General features: G+C 48.4%; 1 protein-coding gene across 6 annotated transcripts in view; it reads left to right on the top strand.

Moving 5' to 3' along the window:
* The window catches only part of LOC140385425 (ATP-binding cassette sub-family C member 9-like), a 333755-nt gene that overhangs the window by 72611 nt on the left and 235032 nt on the right, over positions 1-26112 (top strand). For all 6 annotated transcript variants that reach the window (XM_072467561.1, XM_072467564.1, XM_072467563.1 and 3 more), the window contains one exon: positions 5968-6156. In XM_072467561.1, coding sequence (XP_072323662.1) covers positions 5968-6156 — 189 coding nt within the window. The remainder of the gene's footprint in view (positions 1-5967; positions 6157-26112) is intronic.

Here is a 26112-nt window from a genome sequence, read left to right as displayed (position 1 = left end):
GTCCAGGGCGCGATCGATGGGATGCACGTCGCCGTGCGGCCACCTGCAGATAACAGGGCCGTGTTCACCAATAGGAAGGGGACCTATTCGATGAACATACAGGTGGTCGGCGACCACCGCATGATGATCCTGCACGTCTGCGCCCGTTACCCAGGCAGTGTACACGACTCATACGTGTTGTCGCGGTCATCCATCCCCGGCATGTACGAGGGACGCCATCCCCGGCTGAGGGGCTGGTTGCTGGGCGACGGGGGCTACCCATTGCGATCGTGGCTGATGACGCCTAAACGGAGGCCACGCAATGAGGCGGAGAACCGCTACAATGATGCCCATGTAGCGACAAGGGGAGTGATAGAGAGGTGCTTTGGCGTGCTGAAGATGCGTTTCAGGTGCCTGGACCTCTCTGGGGGCGCCCTCCAGTATCGGTCAGATAGGGTCGGCCGCATCATTGTGGTGTGCTGCGTCCTGCACAACATAGCCCAGCAGAGGGGCGATGTGCCGCAGGCAGAGGAGGGCGGAGTGGAGGAGCAGCAGGAAGAGGCGCAGTCCCTCCCCAGATGAGGGGGATGGGGGTAATGGTCAGGGCAGATGGGGTAGACACAGGCGGGTGGCTGTCCACCGTTACCGGCTGGCCCAGCGGGCACGGGACAGACTGATAGCTGCCCGCTTCACTGACTAGATGGGCGTGGGAATCGGGTAGTATGGCCACAGACCGCACACCATGGCAACAGCCGACCACCCACACCCCCCACCCATCTACCCACCCAGCACCCTCACCCCCCTCCCCAACCCCACCCCACCCCACCCGCATGCACACCCCCCCCCCCCCCCCCCCCCCCCCCCCCCCCATTGCCGATCCACCTGCGGCACAACGGGCCGGGCTCACACAGTTGCGGGTGGACGCGTGTCTATTGCAGGCCATGGAGGATGATGACAACCCGCCCTGCGGTGAGCTCCTGGCTCTACATCGTTGGACTATGTCTGACCAAGGCCACAGTACCACCATCCACCCGGACCATCCCTGCATGCGGCTGTGACACTGCAGCGCACGGTCCCGTCCTCTGCCCGGGGGATGTTGATGGCGGCCCAGGGGGAAGGGGGCAGACTCACCTGGGGCTGAGGTAAGACCACCCCTCACACACACACTTGCGCTCAACGTACATGACACCCCCGCACGCTTTGGACAGAGCACAAAGGCAGCTTCTGTAGGTGTAACATTGACTTTAATAACCAAAGGAGTTCATGCACATGCCCTAGCCCCTAAAACTCATCTGTGCCCTGCACCCGTGCCAACTGACTCAGTGTCTAATTGTTTGGCCTTACGGGCCCTTTGACTACGTCTACGTGGTTCCCCAGACGGTACAGCAGAACTGGAGGTGGACTCCTGTGATTCCTGCCCTCTGACACTGGATCCCTTTGGCGGCCGTTTCCTGGGGCGTCCTGGCCTAGATGGGCCAGGCTGCGGCCCGGGCGACTGGGATGGCGAGCTGCCAGCCTGTCCTGCCCGTTGCCCACCCGATGCACCTGGGACGGAAGGGGGGGAGTCCGAGGTGTCGCGGTGTACCGGGACCTCCCCTACAGGGGGAGCCGGGACGGGACCACACCACCTCCTCCTCCCTCGGGGTGCCCGATGGCCCCCAGGCCTCTACATGGGTGGGGGATGCGAACGGACTGGCCATCCGACGCCCCCCCGACATCTGGCGCTGCCAGTCCTGGAGGTCCGTGCTGGTATCGACAGGGGTCTGCAGGTTTGCAGCCATGGAGCCCAGGGTGTTGGCAAACCCTGTCTGTAACAGTGCGACGCCGGCTCGCACATGGCCACTGGCGCCGATGCCCTCAGCGATGGCCTGCAGAGACTGGGCCATGGCCTGCAGAGACTGGGCCATGGCCTGCAGAGGACTGGGCCATGGCCTGCAGAGACTGGGCCATGGCCTGCAGAGACTGGGCCATGGCCTGCAGAGACTGGGCTATGGTGTTGAGCGCCTCTGCCATCTGGCGCTGGCACTGGCTCATGGCCTTCTGTGAGAGGGCAGCCATTTCCTGGGCCACAGACTTTTCCTGCACGGAAAGCCCAGGCCTCGCAAACCGTTCCCCATGTCTGACACCGTCGCACCCATTGCCTCAACCGCGGACGCCACCCGTGCGGTGTCAGCTTGGGTGGCACGCATGACCGGCACCACTCCCAGCTTCTGGACGCGGGTGGACTCCTCCACCTGCGACTGCAGCCGCCGCAAGCCGGCCGTCACCCTCTTCGCTCGTCTCCGGGTCGGTGGTTGCATCGGATCTATGTGTGGGTGTGGTAACTCCAGGAACCCGGGATCCATCTGGGCAGCAGATGTTCGCTTGGGCTGGGCTGCCCTCCGACCGCCGGCCCCCTCTGCTGCTCCTACCTCCACCTGCTGTACCGGGACGGCTGTGTTGTGCGCACCAGTGAGTGTACCAGACGCCTCATCACTAAAGTGCCCAACCGAGGTGAGTGTTTCTGCGATGGTGGAGGGTGTTGGTGACAGCAGTGGCGTTGTGTCGTGCTCTTCGTCCCACTCTGAGTCCATGGCACTTTGGGGTGGGGGTTCGTCTCCACCCATCCACTCTGAGTCACTGTCCGGTATTTCGTCTTCCCGGGCAGGGCTGTCCCGGGCAGGGCTGTCCCGGGCAGGGCTGTCCCGGGCAGGGGTGTCCCGGCTCGGATGTGACGGGGGCCTGTGGCTGCACCCCTCGTCGCTGGGTGGTCGCTCCCGCACGTGACGGGGGTGTCGTCTCCCTGTTGCTCCAGGTCTCTCCGTCTCCCGTGGCCTCCGAGGGGCATCCTGCGGGCGTCGCATGCTGGAGGGTCCGTGTCTCTCCGTCTCCCGTGGTGTGAGAGGGGCATCCTGCGAGCGTCACATGCTGGAGGGTGCGGGTCTCTCCGTCTCCTGTGGTGTGCGAGGGGCATCCTGCGGGCGTCGCATGCTGGAGGGCCCGGGTCTCTCCGTCTCCCGTGGCCTCCGAGGGGCATCCTGCGGGCGTCGCATGCTGGAGGGTTGGTGTCTCTCCGTCTCCCGTGGCCTCCGAGGGGCATCCTGCGGGCGGTCCTGCATCTGCGGGGATGGGTGCCTGGACGTTTGGTCCTGCGATACACAATGGAGCATGCATGGTTAGACATCAGGCAGTGATCAGGTGATGTGGGGGAGGGGGAGATAGGGGAGGGGGGATATGGGGACGGGCTGTCGGTGGCTCTCTTGCTACTACGCCCCCAACCTCTGCATCAGCAACCTCCCGGTCGTCAGGTCCGCCAGCCAGTTCCAGGGCCCTTTCCTCGTGTTCGGTCAGTGGCCTCTCATCAGCGGGGCCTCCTCCAGTCCCTCACATGCTCCCTATTGTGTGCACGCTTATCCTGTGGGGTGGGGGGGGGGTGGGTGGCAGGGGCAAAAGGCAACACTGTTAGGCAGGTGTATGAATGCACGCCATCGGTTGCGCGGCATTGCAGAGGTTAAGGTTAGGGCTGGATTCACTGGGGATATGGCGGAGGGGGGGATATGGGGGAGGGGGGAGAATGGGGGAGGGGGGGATATGGGGGAGGCTCACCCTGCCTGCTCTGACAAGGTCGTTCACCATCTTGTGGCACTGGGTGCCTGTCCGTGGTGTCAGGGCCGCAGCGGTGACGGCCTCTGCCACTTCCCTCCACAGACGCCGGCTGTGGCGTGGGGCAACTCTGCGGCCGTGCCCGGGATACAGGGCGTCCCTCCTCTGCTCCACTGCGTCAGGAGCGCCTCCACATCCCGTGACTCGAACCTCGGGGCTGAGCGGCGGCCAGCCATCCAGTCGGGTGTTGCGGGTCGGGTGGAGGGGAGCAGCGCCGCCTTATGAGCCATCATGCCGTGCGGCGTGTATGACGCTGCACGGCGTGAACCACTGCGCAAGCGCGGATCCCGTTACGTCGCTGCTCGCCCATTTCGGGCCGGAGGACTTTCGACCCATTTTTCCGACGTGACGCAAGTCGGATTTGCGCCGTTTTTTTGCGCCGATCGGCGGACTTTCAGCCGATAACGGAGAATTTCGCCCCTGGTCACTGCTTCCGACTGCTGGGGAGACGTGTCCATGAGGAGTTCTCCAGATAGTGAAACTCGAGTCTAACGTAGATTAAGGACCCAGCAATGTGTGTCTCTGCACTGGTGAAAGATGTAGGTGAACGCAGTGACAGTTCTATTTCTAGTGGGTCCTCAGCATCATAATCCAACATGAACTAGGGACTGGGGCTGCGGGACTGTCCGGCGGTGTGGGGTTTTAGCTTGCTCCTACTGGTACCTGAAAGAGAGGGAAGATAGAATTAGTTCCTGAGTAGACATAATCCAACATTACATTTAACACACTATGAAGTTCATGATGTGTCCAGCTAATGAACGTTTCACCCATACTGGGTTGCCAATGGTGATGTATTTTCCCTAACCCTTCAGTTTTAGAATGATCCAATCCTCTATTAATAACCTCACAGTGAATGTGAGATAAGGTTTATTTTACACATGCACAAAATGCTGGAAGGGGTTTCACAAAATCTGTCCCCCCACCTTTCACATTCATTCAATAAAAGAAGGATAAGGGAAAGAAAGGGGTTCAGGGTGAAGACTAGGATAAAAATAAAAATTATAGTTTCACATGAGTCCAGTAAGTCAATGTCTGTGAAGATTCTTTCAGCTGGCTTTGTCTGGCAACATCCTGGCCTTGGTCCGAGGAGCCCGGTTGCGAGTTGCATCCGTTGAAGATGTAACAAAGTATTCTTGTGTCCTGGAAATAATTCACTGTGTAGGTGAAATTTCTGGAGATCATAGTTTGAGAGAGATGGAGGTCAAAGGTAGGCTGCTAGCCTGGAGTCCGGTACTCTTTGAAGGTTAAACTGTAACTAGTCTAAAGCTGTATAATTAAAGCAATTCAAACCACTCCAGTCTTAGTCATGTGACAGGGTGGCTTTGGGTTGAGCAATTCAGCTAAGGAGGTCCCTTGTTAAAACCCATTGTTTTTGGAGCAGGTAACTAGAACCATGATCACAACGTTTGAAATGAGGAGTCACAAATAGTTCTGCCTTTGACCATAGCTGATTGGTGCAGATATCACATCTGCTAATCCATTGTGATGGCTTTGCTGGAATGTTTATACACTATAAGAAGTGTTACATTCCAAGGGGTTGATGTGTTATCATTTGTCCATGTTTAAAATGCTCAAATTTCCAGAACTACCATTATGTGATTAGCAGTGGCCATTTTATTAGTTTAGCCTTTTGTTCATGAAAAAAATATATATAAAGTAGCTAGACAGACATAGATATATTTTATATTCTGACTCCTGGACGGGTCGTGAGAAATGTAATAGGTTTTAACAAGTGAAATGGTGACATGGGTGGATAAAGAGCAAAAAGGATGGAAGACAGGAGAGATTAAATGATTATGCCAAACCAAAGAGAATGGTAATGGGAAAAACAAAAGCTGTCTATAGGGGATGTGAATAGCACATGTGAATGTGAATTGATGTACAGTTGCTACCAGAAAGCAGAAACGAGGAGGAAAAAATGAAACTAAAACCAAAACCTGCAAAGAAAAGGAAATTAAATGGGGGAAGAGATTACAGTCTGAAATTGTTAAACTTGGTGTTGAGTCTGGAAGGTGTAAAGCACATAATTGAAAGAAGAGGTGCTGCCCCTTGAGCTTGCATTGAGTAATATTCAAACTTGCTGTGTTCGGAGAGGGTTGTTGGAGAATATTAAAAAGGAACAGGTTGGCACATGAAGTAAGCTCTTCCTCACACAAGAAAACAGGATCATCCCAATACAGCAGTTCCACATAACAAATAAAGCTAGTATGATAAATTATTATTACCCATTCAACATGTTTGACAAGGGAAGGGGATGCACCCCAGACATTATTACAAGAGTGTGAAACAATTTGTTTACATTACTTGAATACTTATTCCAATGGATTAATTGTATTTTGATTTCAGATTATACTAGCAGTGCTACTACTCTATAACCAATTGGGGTATAGTGCTTTGATTGGGGTATCTACCATCGTTGTGCTCATCCCCATACAGTACTTCATCTCAAAACGATTTGTTTCTATTCAAAGAAGAACAATGGAATATTCAGATGAGAGGATCAAGAAATCAAATGAAATGCTGCAGAGCATAAAGGTAATAGTTGATATCATAGAGAGTTGGGGATACAAGGTAAAAATCTACATTCGTACCAAAATGAAGCACCAGAAATTGGAGAGAAAACTTGCATGAACTCATCGTTACTTTGGGGAAAGTTCCCTTTCTTTTTTATAATTAAAGAATACTATTTGCTTTCATAATTATTGTGTCATCACAATTTCATTTTGATTTCAATATTAGCTTTAACTCCCTCCGTTGGAATATTTAGTCACAAATGTACATTGTCTTCAATTCCGTTAGAATTAGTTGTCTGACCAAAGCGTATCGTGTTAGTATGAATCTTAGTATTTCAGGTTGAGCTTTCAAGAAATGGTGAATACAAGTTATCTAATTCTCACTGTCATTTGGAGACACAGAGTGGAACTTCAAATTCCTTTTGAATTCCTCCAATGGGGTTTCCTCCCTCGCGGACCAGAAAAAAAGGTCACAAATGAATTTTAAAAATGTAATTTCTGAGATGTGGTATCGCTGGCTAGGCTAACATTTATTGCACATCCCTAATTCCCCTTGAGAAGGTGTTGGTCAGTTGCCTTCTGGAACTGTTGTAATCCTTATGGTGTAGGTACACCCACAGTGCTGTTAGGGAGGGCGTTCCATTGACAGTGATGGAACAGCGATATATTTTCAAGTTACAGTGGTGAGTGACTTGGAGGAGAACCTCTAGGTGTGTTATCATGTGTCTGCTGCCCTTGTCCTCATTGATGGTAGTGGTCGGGGGACTTCCGGTGACGGCGGGCGGGAGGCGGCCGCACAATGCAGGGCTCCCGGTCGGCAACGGCATTTTCGGGGCTTTAAGCCCGGTCCCAGGGTCCGCGGAGGCGGCAGAAGAAGGGAGAAGGCACGGAGGAGGCACAGTGGAGACACAGGAGGAAAAAAGGAACAAAGAAAAATGTTGAGGGTGAGCAAGAAAACTGCTGAAAAAAAAACAGCTGGAGGTCCGTCGGGGAGTGGAAAGGACACCGCGGGGTCACCAGGAAAAATGGAGGCTGGAGCACCACTTACGGCTGAAGAAATAACTAAGGTGATGGCTGCGGAATTTGAAAAGCAGTTGGCGCAGATTGCGAAATGCATGGAGACGGCGAGGAAGGAGTTGAGGGAGGTTTTGAGTGTGCTGGTGGAGGAGGCGGTTTCCCCGGTGAGGACGGAGGTGGCGAGCGCAGTGGCGGAGGTGCGAGAGCAAGGGGAGGCGCTGAAGGAAGTGGAGGAGACGTTATTGCAGCACGGTGATCAACTTGCCTCGATGGGGAAAGAGATGCGGAAGGTGATGGATACTAACGAGGATCTGCGAGGAAAAATGGAAGACCTGGAAAACAGATCCAGGCGACAGAATTTGAGGATTGTGGGGCTGCCCGAAGGAGTTGAAGGACCGAAGCCGACTGAGTATTTTGCCGCGATGCTGGCAAAATTATTGGGGGAGGGGGAGGATCCCTCCCGATATGAACTGGATCGGGCTCATCGGTCGTGGAGGCCTATACCAAAGGCGAGTGAGCCGCCAAGGGCAGTGACTCTGTGCTTCCGTAGGTACAGGGTGAAGGAGAAGGTCCTGAGCTGGGCCAAGCAGAAGCGGGTGGTGCAGTGGGCTGGAGCTGGTATACGTGTATGGTGGGGGGGGGGGGGGAAGAGCTGTGTAAGATTAAGGGTGACTACGGGTAATCCCTGATTCCTTTTTGTCATTTGTTTATGTAAACATGCGGGTTGAGGTTTGGGGGTTGGTGGGTAGATGGGATCGTTGTTAGTATGGGGACTGACATATCTTGCTGATTATTGTTTATTGTTGATGGATGTAAATGTGGGAGAAAATGTGAAAAAGGAGGAGAATAATAAAAAAAAAAAAAATTGATGGTAGTGGTCGTGGGTTTGGAAGGTGCTGCCAAAGGAGGCTTGGTGAGTCCCTATGGTGCATCTTGTAAATGATGCACATGGCTGCCACTGTTTGATGGTGGTGGAGGGAGTGAGTGTTTGTGGAAGGGGTGGCAATCAAGCATGCTGCTTTGTACTGGATCGTGTTGAACCTCGAGTGTTGTTGGAACTGCACTCATTCAGACAAGATGAGGGTATTCCATCACATTCCCAACTTGTGCCTTGTAGATGGTGGATAGGCTTTGGAGGAATAGGAAATTGATGGGAATACCGTTAACTCCATGTTTTCTTCCAAGCCCCACATCATCATGATTGCTAGATCAAAATCCAGGGGAATGTCCTTGGCCAATTGGCTGATCCAGCAGTAGCAGTATTTGGTCATGAAAAGGGAGAGTCAAGATAAGGACGTAAGAAATACGGGCATAAGTAAACCAGTTGATCATCAAGCTTGATCTGTCATTCAATAAATTGGTTGATTTTGCTACCTTAGCTCCACTTTCCAGTGCTATTTCCATATCTCTTAATTCTCTTCGTATCCAAAAATCAACCGGTTGCTCTCTTGAATATATTCAATTACTGAGCATAGAGAATTCCAAAGACTCGTATCTGTTTCAATGAAGAAATTCCCCCTCATCTCAATCTGGAATGGATGATCCCTTATTCTGAGTCTGTGACCACTGATGCTTTATTTCTGCATGAGAAGGGTGGCGCAGTGGGTTAGCCCTGCTGCCTCACGGCGCCGAGGTCCCAGGTTCGATTCCGGCTCTGAGTCACTGTCCGTGTGGAGTTTGCACATTCTCCCCGTGTTTGCGTGAGTTTTGCCCCCACAACACAAAACATGTGCAGGGTAGGTGCATTGGCCACGCTAAATTGCCCCTTAATTGGAAAAAAAAAATGAATTGGGTCCTGTAAATTTATTTAAAAAAAAAAGAAGTTCTGCATGAGTCATAAGAATAGAAATCATAGAAATTTACAGCACAGAAAGAGGCAACTTGGCCCATTATGTATGCGCCGGCCAGAAACAAGCCACCAGCTTAATTCTATCAGCATATCGTCTGTAGCTTTACAGCTTACGGCACTTTGGGTGCATAACCAGGTACTTTTTAAGGTCTGGATAGCTTCACCTGTTGCTCAAACTTTTGAGATGCCTTACCCTTTCAGGATAATCAGAGCTAGACTGGGCACACCTCAGGGCAGAAATGTGGTGGCCTTAGGCCCATTCATGAGTTTGCGTGATATACAGTGAGCAATGATCTGATCAGGGGAACCGTTATCTCACAGGATAGCTCTGATGTGTCCCATTTCAGCATCAAGCTTGCATAATGAGCCTTATTTGCGAGGTTGCCGAGAAGGCCTATCTTAGCACGTAGAACTGTAGGAATCCCAACGTGTATATTGGCCAGTGAAAGGTAGGCTGTTAAGAACTCCCTGACAGATGTCTCAACCAGCACATCAAGGAAAGGGAGCTCATTTTACTGCTTTATATGAAAGGAGAATTTGAGCGCAGGATGTGCAAAGAAATTCTTACAGCTGTGGATTCAAATATTGCTAACTTATCACCTGTATATCGGAAATATGCAGAGGGGTGGCACGGTCACCATGCTTGCTAGGTGAATTGGACATAATGATTTCTCCCTCCGTGTACCCGAAGAGGCACCGGAGTGTGGCGACTAGGGGTTTTTCACAATAACATCATTGCAGTGTTAATGTAAGCCTACTTGTGACACTAATAAAGATTATTATTATTCGGAGGTTGAGTATAATTTCATCAAAGACGTGTTTCTCGTGAAACCCAACAAAGATGTTGGGCCAGAGGGGATTCCATGGAAACACCATCAATCTGAGCATAGATGGTGTCGCTAAAACTGAACTCCACTGTTTGAGTTGCTGAGTTCATAAGTTCAATTAATACTGATTTACACAATGGCAATGGACCTAAATCGCCATATAGTGCTCCAGTACTGCATGGTAGGTTGTCGCAAAAGGTTAAATCTCATGGAATCCAGGGTGAGGTAGCCAATTGGATACAAAATTGGCTTGGCGACTGAAGCGAAAGGGTGATTGTGGGGGGTTGTTTTTCAAACTGGAGGCCTGTGACCAGCGGTATGCCTCAGGAATCGGTGCTGAGTCCACTGTTATTTGTAATATATATAAATGATTTGGATAAGAATGTAGGAGGCATGGTTACTAAGTTTGCAGATGACACTAAGATTGGTGGCATAGTGGATAGTGAAGAAGGTTATATAAGATTGCAACAGGATCTTGATCAATTGGGTCAGTGGGCCGATGAATGGCAGATGGAGTTTAATTTGGATAAATGTCAGGTGACGCATTTTGGTAGATCAAGTAAGAGCATGACCTATTCAGTTAATGATAGGGAGTTGGGGAAGTTACAGAACAAAGAGATCTAGGAACACAGGTTCATAGCTCCTTGAAGGTGGAATCGCAGGTGGACAGGGTGGTGAAGAAGGCATTCAGCATGCTAGGTTTTATTGGTGAGAATATTGAATACAGGAGTTGGGATGTCTTGTTGAAGTTGTACAAGACGTTGGTGAGACCACACATGGAATATGGTGTTCAGTTCTGGTCACCCTATTATAGGAAGGATATTGTTAAACTAGAAAGAGTACCGAAGAGATTTACGAGGATGCTACTGGAACTTGATGGTCTGAGTTATAAGGAGAGGCTGGCTAGACTGGTACTTTTTTCCCTGGTGCGTAGGAGGCTTAGGGGTGATCTGATAGAGGTCTATAAAATAATGAAGAGCATCGATAGGGTAGATAAAGATAGTCAACATCCTTTCCCAAATGTAAAGGAGTCTAGAACTAGAGGGCATAGGTTTAAAGTGAGAGGAGAGAGATACAAAAGAGACCAGAGGGGAAATTTCTTCACACACAGGGTGGTGAGCATCTGGAAGGGGCTGCCAGAGGCAGTGATAGAGTCAGGTATAATTTTGTTCTTTAAAAAGCAGTGGCTATCTTCCGGACATATAAAGGTATTCCTTCTTCAACAGCTAGTAGGCTACAGAGATGGTCTTTGATATTACCGGCACACACTTACGACATTCAATATCGTAAATCTGAGCACTATGCAAATGCTGATGCTTTGTCAAGGTTGGCATTATAAATCCAGCAAGAACCTGAAAAAATGTTGTCAGCATCCTATTTGCTCACACATGGATATTACACCTTTGACTTCATCTCAAGTACAGAGATACGCAAGAACTGATCAGTGATGGGGAAGGTTATGGACATGTATCTTAAAAGGAACAATGTCATTGTAAAAATCCAGACCTCCAGCCCTACATCGTAAGAAGACTTCAGTTAACAATCCAGAGTGGAGGTTTATTATGGGGAATCAGAGTGATTATTCCTGTGCTTGTGTAATAAAATCCTTGCCAACTACATGAGGGACATCCTGGTGTGGTGAGGATGAAAGAACTGGCATGCAGTTATTTTTGGTGGCTGGGATTAGATGCTCAAATGAAAGCAAAATTGGGGCAATGTCCGTCCTGTGCAAAACTAAGAAGTGCTTCACCACTGTGACCCTTACATCTGTGGGAATGGCTGACACAGCCATGGCAGAGAGTACACATAGACTCCACTGCCCAGTTATGGGACACATGCTCCTGGTGATTGTAGATGCACATTCTAAATGGCTGGAAGTGGTGATTACGAAATACACAATGACGAGGACAAACTATTGAGAAGTTGGGTGAAATATTTGTAAGATTTGGTAGACCGGAGCAGGTTGTTAGTGACAACGAAACACAGTTCACTTCCAAGGAGTTCGAAGGTTATGTAAAAGGAAATGATTCCTTTTACAAGGAATCATTTTTATGCGCTGTACATAAAGCCGAGTCCATACTATCCTTCAACAAATGGATTTGCCGAGTAATTCGTACAGTCACTTCAACACTCAATCAAGGCATCAAAGGACCAAGGTACATTGGATGAGTTTGACTTTTTGATTCTACCTGCCACTTCAGAGATTGTCAAACGACAACAATAAGCATAGATTACGAGGAGGGAACAAACTTTCAAAAGCAAGTATTCACACAAAGAACAATACAGCACAGGAACAGGCCCTTCGGCCCTCCAAGCCTGCGCTGATCATGTGTCCTATCTAGACCAACCGCCTGTATCCTTCTATACCCCGTCTGTTCATGTGCCTATCCAGATAAGTCTTAAAGGTCGCTAACGTATCTGCTTCAGCCACTTCAAGGAGAGCGAGTGCTAGCAAGAAGCTTCACTATAAATGAGAAATGGGTACCTGCAGTTATCTGAGCAAAACCCGGTCCCATATTATACACCATACAGACACAAAAATTGCTGAAATGTCCCAAGAACTATTTTCATTCAAAAAATCTAAGCAGTGATACTTCTGAACAGAGTCCAAACACAGAGACAAATTTCGATTCTGTATCTCAGGAATCTTCAACACCAATGGAGACGGATACTGAAGTAACTTCACAGGAAGTACTACCAACAGAAGAAAAAGAAGACACATCAAAGGTCTCATAGCCATGTTCAAGAACGTAGAATACAACTCAAAAGAAATAGATGTCCATCTGAGAGTTATATATACGTTAAAAGATAATGGTGCAAAGTAATGTTCTCGTGTTTCATTGGGTCTGTATTTTAAATGTTAAGAAAAGTAAAGAAGTAAAGGGGGAGGGGCATTATGTATTTGGATAATGCATCCCTGCTGGTGGAACGTCATGCGATCTGTAGTGAGGTCAGCAGAGTGTTTGTGTGGGCTTTAGTTCTCCATCTTAGTGTTGTATGAGCAAATTCTCCTGAATAAACCTTGCATCGTGTTTGGAAGAATCCCAAGTACGTGGCACCTCCATACCTTTACTCTTTTTGTGGCACATTGAGAATGTAACAATACAATATGAGAAGAGAATGCTGATTGGTTGACAAGTTGATCCGGTAGAGGTGTTGCCATGGAGAATGCACCTGTTGATGGTGACTAACAGATAACTGGCAAGCATTGTTTGGAATTTAGACCAGGTAGTAATTAGTATTTTATTAATCGTTGTAGTGTTTCAAAACTTGGACCTGAAATTAATGCCTTAAACTTAAAATAAAAGCAATTACAAAGGTATGAATATAGAATCGGCTACAGTGGACTGGTAAAATAGGTTACAAGAAAGAGAATAGAGGGGAGTGGAAGCTATTCAAGGAGATATTTCATACACTCAACAAAGGTATATACCATTGAGAAAGAAAGAATAAATCTACAAAAAGGATGTGCCAACCATTAACTAATGAAGTTAAGGATGGTATCAAAATGAAAGAAAAGGCTTACAATGCTGCAAAGATTAATGGGAGGCCAAAAGATTGGGAATATTTTTAGAAACCGCCAAAGGATAATAAAAAATAATGAAGAGGAATTAAAAAATTAGAGAAAATAGCAGGAAATATAAAATCAGTAAGAGCTTCTACAAGTATGCAAAAAGGGAGAGAGTAGCTACATTGAACATTGGGCCCAAGGATGAAGTGGGGTAATTAATAACGGTAAACAAGAAAATCTCAGAGGCTTGGAACAAGCATTTTGTACCAGTTTTCACAGTAGAAGACAGAATTTGTATCTCAATGATGATAAAATATCAAGAGGCAATCAAACATCGCGAGTAGAAATAATAGAACTAAATGTTGACAGGTCACCTGGACTGATGGCTTGCATCCTAGTGTCTTAAAATAAGTGGTCGCAGAGACAGTGGATGTATTGGTTGTAATCTTCCAAAATTCCCTAGATTCTGGCAAGATCCTAACACAATCTAACGCCTATGCTCAGGAAATGGTGGAGACAGAAAGCTAGAAACTATAGCCCAGGTAGCCTAACATCTGTAATTGGAATCCATTGTTAGGATGATAGCAGCAAAGGGCGGCGCAGTGGTTAGCATTTCTGCCTCACGGCGCCGAGGTCCCAGGTTCGATCCCGGTTCTGGATCACTATCCGTGTGGAATTTGCGCATTTTCCTTGTGTTTGCATGCGTTTCGCCCCCACAACCCAAAGATGTGCAGGGTAGGTGGATTGGCCACGCTAAAATTGCCCCTTAATTGGAAAAAATGAATTGGCTACTCTAAATTTTTTAAAAAAGGATGATAGCAGCAGGACATTTAGAAAATCATATTACAATCAATCTGAGTCAATATGGTTTTCTGAAATGGAAATAGTGTTTGACAAATTCATTAGCGTTCTTTGAAGATGTGACAACAGGGCCGATAAAGGAGAACCTAATGGTATGTCAGGAACAAGTGAATGACTAGGGAAAGAGTAGGACCAGTCAAGGACAGGGATGGGAAGTTGTGTGTAGAGTCTGAAGAGATAGGCGAGATACTAAATGAATATTTTTCGTCAGTATTCACTCAGGAAAAAGATAATGTTGTGGAGGAGAATGCTGAGCTCCAGGTAAATAGATTAGATGGCATTGAGGTACGTAGGGAAGAGGTGTTGGCAATTCTGGACAGGCTGAAAATAGATAAGCCCCCGGGACCTGATGGGATTTATCCTAGGATTCTCTGGGAAGCCAGGGAAGAGATTGCTGGACTATTGGCTTTGATTTTTATGTCATCATTGGCTACAGGAATAGTGCCAGAGGACTGGAGGATAGCAAATGTGGTCCCTTTGTTCAAAAAGGGGTGCAGAGACAACCCCGGCAACTATAGACCGGTGAGCCTCACGTCTGTAGTGGGTAAAGTCTTGGAGGGGATTATAAGAGACAAGATTTATAATCATCTAGATAGGAATAATATGATCAGGGATAGTCAGCATGGCTTTGTGAAGGGTAGGTCATGCCTCACAAACCTTATCGAGTTCTTTGAGAAGGTGACTGAACAGGTAGACGAGGGTAGAGCAGTTGATGTGGTGTATATGGATTTCAGCAAAGCGTTTGATAAGGTTCCCCACGGTAGGCTATTGCAGAAAATACGGAGGCTGGGGATTGAGGGTGATTTAGAGATGTGGATCAGAAATTGGCTAGCTGAAAGAAGACAGAGGGTGGTGGTTGATGGGAAATGTTCAGAATGGCGTTCAGTCACAAGTGGAGTACCACAAGGATCTGTTCTGGGGCCGTTGCTGTTTGTCATTTTTATCAATGACCTAGAGGAAGGCGCAGAAGGGTGGGTGAGTAAATTTGCAGACGATACTAAAGTCGGTGGTGTTGCGAATAGTGTGGAAGGAAGTAGCAGGTTACAGAGTGATATAGATAAGCTGCAGAGCTGGGCTGAGAGGTGGCAAATGGAGTTTAATGTAGAGAAGTGTGAGGTGATTCACTTTGGAAGGAATAACAGGAATGTGGAATATTTGGCTAATGGAAAAGTTCTTGAAAGTGTGGATGAGCAGAGGGATCTAGGTGTCCATGTACATAGATCCCTGAAAGTCGCCACCCAGGTTGATAGGGTGGTGAAGAAGGCCTATGGAGTGTTGGCCTTTATTGGTAGAGGGATTGAGTTCCGGAGTCAGGAGGTCATGTTGCAGCTGTACAAAACTCTGGTACGGCCGCATTTGGAGTATTGCGTACAGTTCTGGTCACCGCATTATAGGAAGGACGTGGAGGCTTTGGAGCGGGTGCAGAGGAGATTTACCAGGATGTTGCCTGGTATGGAGGGAAAATCTTATGAGGAAAGGCTGATGGACTTGAGGTTGTTTTCGTTGGAGAGAAGAAGATTAAGAGGAGACTTAATAGAGGCATACAAAATGATCAGGGGGTTGGATAGGGTGGACAGTGAGAGCCTTCTCCCGCGGATGGAAATGGCTGGCACGAGGGGACATAACTTTAAACTGAGGGGTAATAGATATAGGACAGAGCTCAGAGGTAGGTTCTTTACGCAAAGAGTAGTGAGGCCGTGGAATGCCTTACCTGCTACAGTAGTGAACTCGCCAACATTGAGGGCATTTAAAAGTTTATTGGATAAACATATGGATGATAATGGTATAGTGTAGGTTAGATGGCTTTTGTTTCGGTGCAACATCGTGGGCCGAAGGGCCTGTACTGCGCTGTATTGTTCTATGTTCTATGTTCTATGTAGTGTATTTGGGTTTTCAAAAAGCACTACACAGGATAAGAGCTCATGATTTTGAAGGTGATATTTTTATGTGTGTAAAGGATTGACTAACTAACAGGAGGAAGAGCGTCAGGATAAATGAATGATTTTCAGGATGACAAAACTAACTCGGGGCACCAGAGGGATCAGTGATGAGGTCTCAACTATTTACAATCAATATTAATGTTTTGCATGAAGGAACTGAGCGTATTGTATCCAAATTTGTTGTTGATATGTCAATAATATAAAGATAGGTAGGAATGCAAGTTATGAGAGGATAAAAGTAGGTTGTGAGTGGGCAAAAATGTGGCAGATTGAGTATAATGCAGGAAAAAATGAGGTGGTCCACTTTGATGGCAAGAGCACAAAACCACAATATTATTTACTTAATCTTCATTCAAAAGAGTTGTAAGCTTTGGAATTCTGTATCACAGAGGATTGTGGTAATTCATAATTGAATATATTTCAGGCTGAGATAGACAGATATTTGGTGTCTAAGAATTGAGGGATGTGGGAAGTGTGTGAGAAAGTGGCGTTGAGGCAGTAGATCAGCCATGATCCTGTTGAATGGCGGAACAGACTTGGTGGGCCATGTGATCTACCCCTGCTTCTATATCTTGTGTTGTTACAGAGAGACACTGCAGAATGTTTTGGTATAAATGAATGACAAATAATTACCATGTTGGTACAGCAAGAAATTAAGAATTCAAGTAGGGAAGTCTTGTTAGAACTGTGCAGGGTAAGATCACACCATTACAGTTTTGATCCCCTTATTAAGGAGGGTTATACTTGCATTGGCAACAGTTCTGAGAAGGTTCAATAAGTTGATTATTGGGATAGTGGGATTGTCCGATGAGGAAAGTTTGGACCTATACACGTTGGAGCTTAGAAGAATGATAAATTATCATTTAACACATCTAAGACTCTGAAGCTGATTGACATGGTAGATGCTGAGAGAATGTTTACCTCAATGGAGAAATCTAGAACCCGTTCCACAGTTTTAAAATAAGGGGGTTTCCCATTTAAGATGGGGATTTCAATGGTCATTCATGCTTGCAATTGTCTACTCTATGAAGCAGTGGAGGCTCGGTCATTGAATATATGCAAAGCTGAACTAGGCAGATTTTTGACGTACAAGGGAGCCCGGTGTTATTGAGGGGGAGGGGGGGGGGCACACAGCTCAGGCCATAATTAGATCAGCTATGAGCTTAGAATGGTGAAACTGACTCGAGGGACTAAATGGCCCATTCTTTCAATTTCTCATGGTATTATGTTAGAACCTTTTAAAAAAAAAAAATAAAAATAAAAAAAAATAAAATAAAAAAATAAAAAAATAAAATCAATCTTATTTGAATAACAGAGTTGAATGTCTATTTTGAAATTTATAGTTTCTATATAAATACAGACTTTTGGTCTTGGTCTGAAACTTATAGTAGTGGAAAACACTGAGACGTTTGCCACTATTGAGGACCACAATGGGACTGAAATTTCTCGCTACTTGCAGTGTACCTGAATCGGCTTCAGAGGAATCCATGCTGCTGGTCTCACCATTCCTGCTGCCTTAAAACCAGTGACCGTTTAATTTGTACATTTTGCCTAATTGCCCAGAGATTGCATGGATTTTTGAAAGCAAAAGGTTAGAGTTAATGGGGTGGTTAGCACTGCTGCCTCACAGCGCCAGGGACATGGATTCAATACTGGCATGGGTGACTCGCTGTTTGGAGTTTGTACATTCTCCCAGTGTTTGCGTGGATTTCCTCCGGGGGCTCCAGTTTCCTCCCAGAGTCCAAAGAGGTGCGAGTTAGGTGGATCGGCCATGATAAATTGTGCCTAGGTGGGGTTCGGGTGGATGTTTGGGCCTAGGTGGGGTGCTCTTTCAGAGAGTCGGTGCAGACTTGATGGGCCGAATGGCCTCTTTCTGCACTGCAGGGATTCTATGATTCATAATTTGGCACACTTATCAGGTAGGATCACCTTTACAGTAAAAATTTCCTTCATGATTCTCTCTGATTCTCCTCTACTGCTCCCCACAGTAGGAGCCGGGAATACTGTTCAACAATTGAATCTTTTTTAAAAATATGTCATATGAATCAAATTATTTCATGTTTGCTGAAAAGCTACTTGGTAGCGTTTGCATTTTACAGTGCGTGTTGAATTCTGACAATGGGAGTAGTGTACTTTTCCAGTACTCTCATTAACTGGATGTTAGAAGAGATGGCTTTATCTCTCGATCAGAATGTTGTTTTTTGTGGAAAAAGGAAAGATATTGTAAAATGTGAAACATGAAGAGGAATAAAACACAATCTCCTTCTAAGGCCTCTCATGCGTTCACCTACTCTCAACTTTTGGAAGTCTTCCATAAAATGATCCTTCCAGATGGAAAGTTGCAAACATTAAGCAATGAACTCCAACATGTAAATGAACAAAGTAATAATTCTCAGGGAAAAAATGTGTTTCATAAACTTTCCAAATTCATAATGTAAATATGGTTGATTGAAAGTGTCATATCTAACCTTAATTTATTAATTCTCTACAACAAGACTGCAACTATTTATTGTGTTGTCACTATTTTTTAATTGTAATTGTACCTTTAATTTATCACTTGCCTAAAAAGAATTAAAGCTTTACTTAAATTTTGCTGTGATATGAACCATTTCAAGTTAGAATTTCCTTAAATGGCTTCAAACTTGGGACTAAAGAACATTTGATGTGATTAATGTTATGTGAGAGCCTATTATGTCTGTTAGCTCTGTAGCAGGCCAGAGTTTTACATTTATTTAAAAAAATCCTTGTTAATCTTTCAGGTTCTCTCTTGAATACACATGGCCTCATGTTTGGGGATCTTTGCCCGTCTGCTCCACCGTTGAGGAGCTGGTCTGCCAATAGTGGAGGATATGCAACTTATCCCAAACCCTGTGATGGCAGGGTTGTTCAAATGGGAGTCCCTCGCTTGTGCAGTCACAAATGAGATATTTTCCCTAACTGCCAGCAGAACAGTTGGAGTAGCTCCATGCTATTTAATGGCATGGAGCAGGCTCTGGAGATAGCTGGCAGAATTTTAAATAATTAATTTCAAGGTGATCGATTGCAAGGTAATTTATCTGGCTTTTGTAACATTCATGATTGTAGTGATATGAATGATGTGGGCCAAGGGAGCATGCAAAGACCGTTTTGCATGATTCTTACAGGTTCAAGCTCACCTGGCAATCAAACCCACTGTTTTGAAAAGTTACCTTAAAACATAAATTGTGGAAAACGTACTGTGTTAGTATTGTACATGAATTGTCAGTGTAGGGAATGCAGCGAATTGGAAGCCAGTTGGTTAGGAGATTGGGAAAAACGTTGGGTATAATTTTGAAAAACTTTTAATTAGATTTTCAAACTTAACCAAATATTACAAACATTTTATATTTTTACAAATCCACAAATACAACATTTCAGGAACAAACGCTACAAAGAATACAAACCCACATAACCCATAACTCTTCACTGCCCCCCCCCCCCCCCCCCCAACCAATGGTCATCCACCTCTCAGGTACCGCAATACCTGGTATTACCACATTCACCCCCTGTTAAAAAAGAGCCCGGCGGGGTGATGGCCAGCGTTAATAGTCGCCTTTCGCATGGTATGACCAGGTATGGAGGTACCGTGATGTCGAGGGTACTAACAAAGTGTTCATAGTGCAGCAATGAGTCGATCGGGTGGCCTGGTCGTCCTTCTGGAGCATCTGGGCTTCGGCGGTGATTCTGATGGGGGTCCCGGCGGTTGCAACTCCGGGAGCGTGATGTTGTCCTCCCAGGCAGCTTCGTCACCCCTAGGTGGCGCTTTTGGGGCAAAAGGTGGACAAGGGGGGAAGGCGCCTATAGGGGGCGTCGGTGTGTGTTCGGGCCTAGGCAGGGGCGGCGGGAGTACTGACCCTCCAGTTAGGTGCTGTGGGGAGGGTGGGGTGGGGACAATGGTGCGGGTGCGCATGGGGCTCCGGCGAGCGCCAGGTCCCGAAGGGAGACTGTGTCTTGGCGGCCGTCAGGGAACGCTACGTAGGCGTACTGGGGGTTGGCGTGCAGCAGGTGGACCCTCTCGACCAACGGGTCCGACTTGTGCGCCCTCACATGTTTCCGAAGCAGGATGGGTCCGGGTGTCGCTAGCCAGGTTGGGAGCGAGGTCCCTGAGGAGGACTTCCTGGGGAAAACAAGGAGACGTTCGTGAGGTGTCTGGTTCGTGATTGTACAGAGCAGTGACCGGATGGAGTGGAGGGCCACCGGGAGGACTTCCTGCCAGCGGGAGACTGGGAGATTCCTGGACCGTAGGGCCAGCAGGACGGTCTTCCAGACCGTTCCGTTCTCCCTCTCTACCTGCCCGTTTCCCCGGGGGTTGTAACTTATCGTCGTGCTCGAGGCGATGCCCTTGCTGAGCAGGAATTGACACAGTTCGTCACTCATAAAGGAGGACCCCCTATCACTGAATGTATGCAGGGAAACCGAACAGTGTAAAGATACCCTGGAGGGCCCTGATGACGGTGGTTGTGGTCATGTCTGGGCAGGGGATGGTGAATGGGAACTGGGAGTACTCGTCAATCACGTTAAGGAAGTACGTGTTGCGGTTGGTGGAGGGGAGGGGGCCTTTGAAATCCATGATGAGGCGTTCAAAGGGACGGGAAGCCTTTATCAGGTGCGCCCTCTCTGGCCGGTAGAAGAGCGGCTTGCTCTTCGCGCAGATTTTGCAGTCCCTGGTGACGGTCCTGACCTCCTCGATGGAGTAGGGCAGGCTGCAGGTCTTGATAAAATGAAAGAAACGAGTGACCCCCCCGAGTGGCAGAGGTCCTCGTGGAGGGCTCGGAGGCGGTCCACTTGTGCGGTGGCGCAAGTGCCTCGGGACAGGGCATCAGGAGGCTCGTTCAGCTTCCCTGGGCGGTACAAGATCTCGTGTAGAGTTCTATCCTCCACCGCAAGATCTTGTCGTTCTTAATCTTGCCCCGCTGCGCATTATCGAACATGAAGGCAACTGACCGTTGGTCCGTGAGGAGAGTGAATCTCCTGCCGGTCAGGTAATGCCTCCAGTGTCGCACCGCTTCTACTATGGCCTGGGCCTCCTTTTCGACCGAGGAGTGGCGAATTTCGGAAGCATGAAGAGTACGGAAGAAGAAAGCCACAGGCCTGCCCGCTTGGTTGAGGGTGGCCGCCAGAGCTACGTCGGACGCATCGCTCTCGACCTGGAAGGGGAGGGACTCGTCGATGGCGCGCATCGTGGCTTTTGCAATGTCTGCTTTGATGCGGCTGAAGGCCTGGCGGGCCTCCGTCGACAGGGGGAAGGTTGTGGACTGGATCAGGGGTCGGGCTTTGTCTGCGTAATTGGGGACCCACTGTACATAAAAGCTGAAGACCCCGAGGCAGCGCTTTAGGGCCTTGGGGCAGTGAGGGAAGGGGAACTCCATGAGGGGGCGCATGCGCTCAGGGTTGGGGCCTATGACTCCACTTCGCACACTAGAATGGCTAGGCGGTCGGTGCTAAACACGCATTTATCCTTATTGTATGTCAGATTTAAGGATTTTCGCGGTCTGGAGAAATTTGCAGAGGTTGGTGTCGTGGTCCTGCTGGTCATGGCCGCAGATTGTGACGTTATCCAGATACGGGAAAGTTGCGTGTAAGCCGTACTGGTCAACCATTCAGTCCATCTCTCGTTGGAAGACCGAGACCCCATTTGTGACACCGAAGGGAACCCAATTAAAAAGTGATAGAGCCGCCCGTCTGCTTCGAAGGCAATGTACTGGCGGTCACCATTACGGAGCTGGTGGTAGGCACACCGTGGAGAAAACCTTGTATTGCGTGATCCTGTTCACCAGGTCGGCTATACGGGGGAGAGGGTACGCATCCAGCTGCATAAACCTGTTGATGGTCTGGCTGTAGTCAATGACCATCCTATGTTTATTCCCGGTTTTTAACACCACTACTTGAGCTCTCCAGGGACTGTTGCTCGCTTCGATAACCCCTTCCCTCAGCAGCCTCTGGACCTCCGACCTGATAAAGGTCTGGTCCTGGGCACTGTACCGTCTGCTCCTGGTGGCGACGGGTTTGCAATCCAGGGTGAGGTTCGCAAACAGGGAAGGCGGATCGACCTTAAGGGTCACGAGGCCGCAGACAGTAAGGGGGGGTATAGGGCCGCCGAATTTAAAAGTCAGGCTTTGCAGATGGCACTGGAAATCCAGCCCAAGGAGGGTGGCTGCGCAGAGGTGCGGCAGGACATACAGGTGGAAATTGTGGAATTCCCTGCCTTGGACAGTGAGGTTCGCTAGGCAGAACCCCTTTATCTCCACCGCGTGTGACCCGGAGGCCAGGGAGATCCTTTGAGTTACGGGATGGGTGATGAGAACAGCGCCTTACCGTGTCAGGGTGAACAAAGCTTTCCTTGCTCCCAGAGTCGATCAGGCACGACGTCTCGTGGCCGTTGATGGAGATCGTCGTTGTAGCTTTCGCCAGGGTCCGGGGCCGACTCTGGTCCAGAGTCACCGAGGCCAGCTGCAGTAATGGAGAGTTTGGGTCGGGCAGCATTTAGTCGGCTGTGCTGGGGGACTGGGGCCCCATCCAAGATGGCGTCACCCATGGGTCGCACATGGTGTCCGGGGATGAAGAAGATGGCGGCGGCGAGGGACAAATTAGCGGTGCCCACCCGTCCAGCGTGGTGTCCGGGGGGCAAAATGGCTGCGCCCGCCGGTCGCACGTGGTTTTAGGATAGGGGGATGGCGGTGAGCGCTGGGCTGTCGGGGCCTGAAAGGGGGGTTGCCGATTGTCGCTGGAGACCGCGGCCACGGTGCAGGCCTGGCAGACCCCCACATCGTGGCCCTTCTTGCTGCACCCTTTGCAGGTGGCGGTGCGGGCCGGGCAGCGCGGGCGGGGATGATTCGCCAGCCTGCAGAAGAAACAGCGGTGTCCGGCAGCGTTAGCGGGCCGTCTCGCCGCGCCGGCTTGCGATGTCGGGAAGGTCTGAGGGGCTGCCGCTATGGGGTGCCACGCAGCACAGGGGGCCGCCGCACGATCAGAAGCAAAGGACAGCGCGTTTTTATATGCAACGTTCATGGACCCCGCCAGGGCCCGTGCCTCTGCAAGTCCCAGAGTGTCCATTTCTAGGAGCCTTCGGCGGATATCGGGGGAGGCCATACCTGCCACGAAAGCATCCCTGGTCAAAAGTTCCGTGTGCTCGTTCCCCGAAACTGACGGGCAGCCACAGTTTCGGCCCAGCACCAGCAGCGCCCGGTAGAAGTCTTCCAACGTTTCCTCGGGGCTTTGCCTCCTAGTCGCCAGCAGGTGACGAGCGTAGACCTGGTTCACAGGGCGGATATAATGTCCTTCTAGCAGCTCGATCGTGGCAGCATAATTCACCGCTTCCTCGAATGGAGGGTAGATCCCAGGGCTGACCCGTGAGCGTAGGAGATGCAGCTTTTGTCCTTCCGTGGGGGTGTCGGCGGCAGTGTTGAGGTAGCCCTTAAAGCATGCCAGCCAATGTTTGAAAATAGCAGCAGAGTTGTCCGCGTGGGGGCTGAGCTGAAGGCACTCCGGTTTGATACGGAGATCCATCCTTTCACTGAAGTTGTAGCAGATTAAATTGATGCGCAATCAATTACTCTGAAGACAAGGTGAGTCATAACTAATAGGCTTTAATCTGCTAGAACTCTTCCGCAGCAGCTTCGATGCAGAAAGTGAAGGCTGCTGGGACGGCATTTGTTCTTATACTCCACCTCTCAGGACGGAGCTGTGTACATCAGCCAATGGTAGACTCCTGGGTCTAGCCAATGATCATCCACCTCTCAGGTACCGCAATACCTGGTATTACCACAGTAGTACACTTGGGTACTAACGACATAGGTAGGAAGAGTGATGAGGTCCTGTAGAAGGAGTTCAGGGAGTTGGGCAGTAAGCTGAAAAGCAGGACCTCTCAGGTTGTAATCTCAGGATTACTACCTGTGCCACCTGCCAGTGAGGCTAGAAATAGGAGGATAGTACAGTTAAATACATGGCTAAACTGGTGGTGTAGGAGGAAGGGTTTCAGATTTCTGGACCCTGGGATCTTTTCTGGGGTAGGTGTGACCTGTACAAGAAGGACGGGTTGCACCTAAACTGAAGGGCACCAATATCCTGACTTGGAGGTTTGCGAGAGGAGGATTTAAACTAGTATGTCAGGGGGTGGGAACCAGAGCGCTAGTTTAGAAGGTGTATTAACTGAAGGAGAAATAGAGAACAAAAAATAGAGAACAAAAATAACATGAAATGAAATGAAAATCGCTTATTGTCACAAGTAGGCTTCAATGAAGTTACTGTGAAAAGCCCCTAGTCGCCACATTCCGACGCCTGTTCCGGGAGGCCAGTATGGGAATTGAACTCGCGCTGCTGGCCTTGTTCTGCATCACAAGCCAGCTGTTTAGCCCACTTTGCTAAACCAGCCCAACCTTTCTTTCATTTTCATTTCATTTAATTTTTTCATCACCCTGTCTACTAAAACACAGTGATTTGAAGTGTATTTGTTTCAAAGCCAGAAGTATAGAGGGTAAGGCAGATTAACTGAGAGCACTTATTAGTACTCGGAATTATAATGTTGTGGCTATCACAGAAACGTGGTTAAAAGAAGGGCAGGATTGGCAGCTGAATGTTGGAGGATATAAATGCTTCAGGAGAGATAGAGGGGGATGTAAAAGGGGTGGGGGAATAGCATTACTGGTTAAAGTGATGTGGTAAGTTAGATACAGAACTGGCTTTGTCACAGAAGGCAAAGGGTAGCAGTGGAAGGGAGTTTTTCTGAATGGAAGGATGTAACTAGTAGGGTTCCACAGGAATCTGTGTTGGGCCTCTGTTGTTTGTGGTGTACATAAACTATTTGGAGGAAAATGTAGCTGATCTGATTAGTAAGTTCGCGGATGAAACCAAGGTTGGTGGAGTAGCAGATAGATGAGGATTATCAGAAGATACAGCAGGACATAAATAGGTTGGAGACTTGGGCAAAGAAATGGCAAATAGAGTTTAATCTAGACAAATGTGAGGTAATGCATTTTAGTAGGTCTAACATAAGTGGGGAAATATACCGTAAATGGCAAAACTCTTAGGAATATAGAAAGTCAGAGAGATCTGGGCGTGCAGGTCCACAGATCTTTGAAAGTGGCAACACAAGTGGACAAAGTAGTCAAAAAGCATACGGAATGCTTGCCTTCATTGGACGGAGCATCGAGTATAAAAACTAGCAAGTCATGCTACAGTTATATAGAACCTTGGTAAGGCCGCAATTGGAATATTTTGCACATTTCTGGTTGCCACACTACCAGAAGGATGTGAAGGCTTTGGAGAGGGTGCAGAGGAGATTTACCAGGATGTTGCCTGGTCTGGAGGGTGTTAGCTATGCGGGGAGGCTGAATACACTGGGACTATTTTCATTAGCAAGACGGAGGTTATGGGGTAACATGATAAAGGCTACAAGATTATGAGGGGCATGGATAGAATGGATGGGCAGGCACTCTTTCCCAGGGTGGAGGGGTTAGTCACTAAAGGACATCGGTTTAAGGTCCGTAGGGCAAAGTTTAGAGGAGCTGTGCGAGGCAGGTTTTTTACGCAGAGGGTGGTGAGTGCCTGGAATGCGTTGCCAGAGGAGGTTGCGGAAGCAGATACATTAGTGGCGTTCAAAAGGTACCTTGACAAATACATGGATAGGATGGGTATAGAGGGATACGGCACGAGGAAGTGCTGAGGGTTTTGGCCAAGGTTGGTGTTGTGACCAGTACAGGCTTGGAGGGCCTGTGCTGTTTTGTTCTTTGTTGGCTAAATTTGGACAAAAGTGCCTATTTTACTATATTCTGGAGGAGAGCCATCTGATGTGTGACTGTTCAGCACATCCTTGGACAGTGAGTAAATTTAAGGAGGAGTTAGACAGATTTATAACTGGTATTGGGTTGAAGGGTTATGATGAACGGTGGAGTTAAGGCCAGGACGACATCAACCATGATCGAATGTACAGCAGACTCAATGGGCCAAACGCCCAATT

Source organism: Scyliorhinus torazame, chromosome 11 (genome assembly GCF_047496885.1).
Source record: "Scyliorhinus torazame isolate Kashiwa2021f chromosome 11, sScyTor2.1, whole genome shotgun sequence".
Taxonomy (NCBI): Eukaryota; Metazoa; Chordata; class Chondrichthyes; order Carcharhiniformes; family Scyliorhinidae; genus Scyliorhinus; species Scyliorhinus torazame.
Note: the sequence above shows the minus strand (reverse complement) of the source record. Positions and strands in the feature narration are given on the sequence as shown.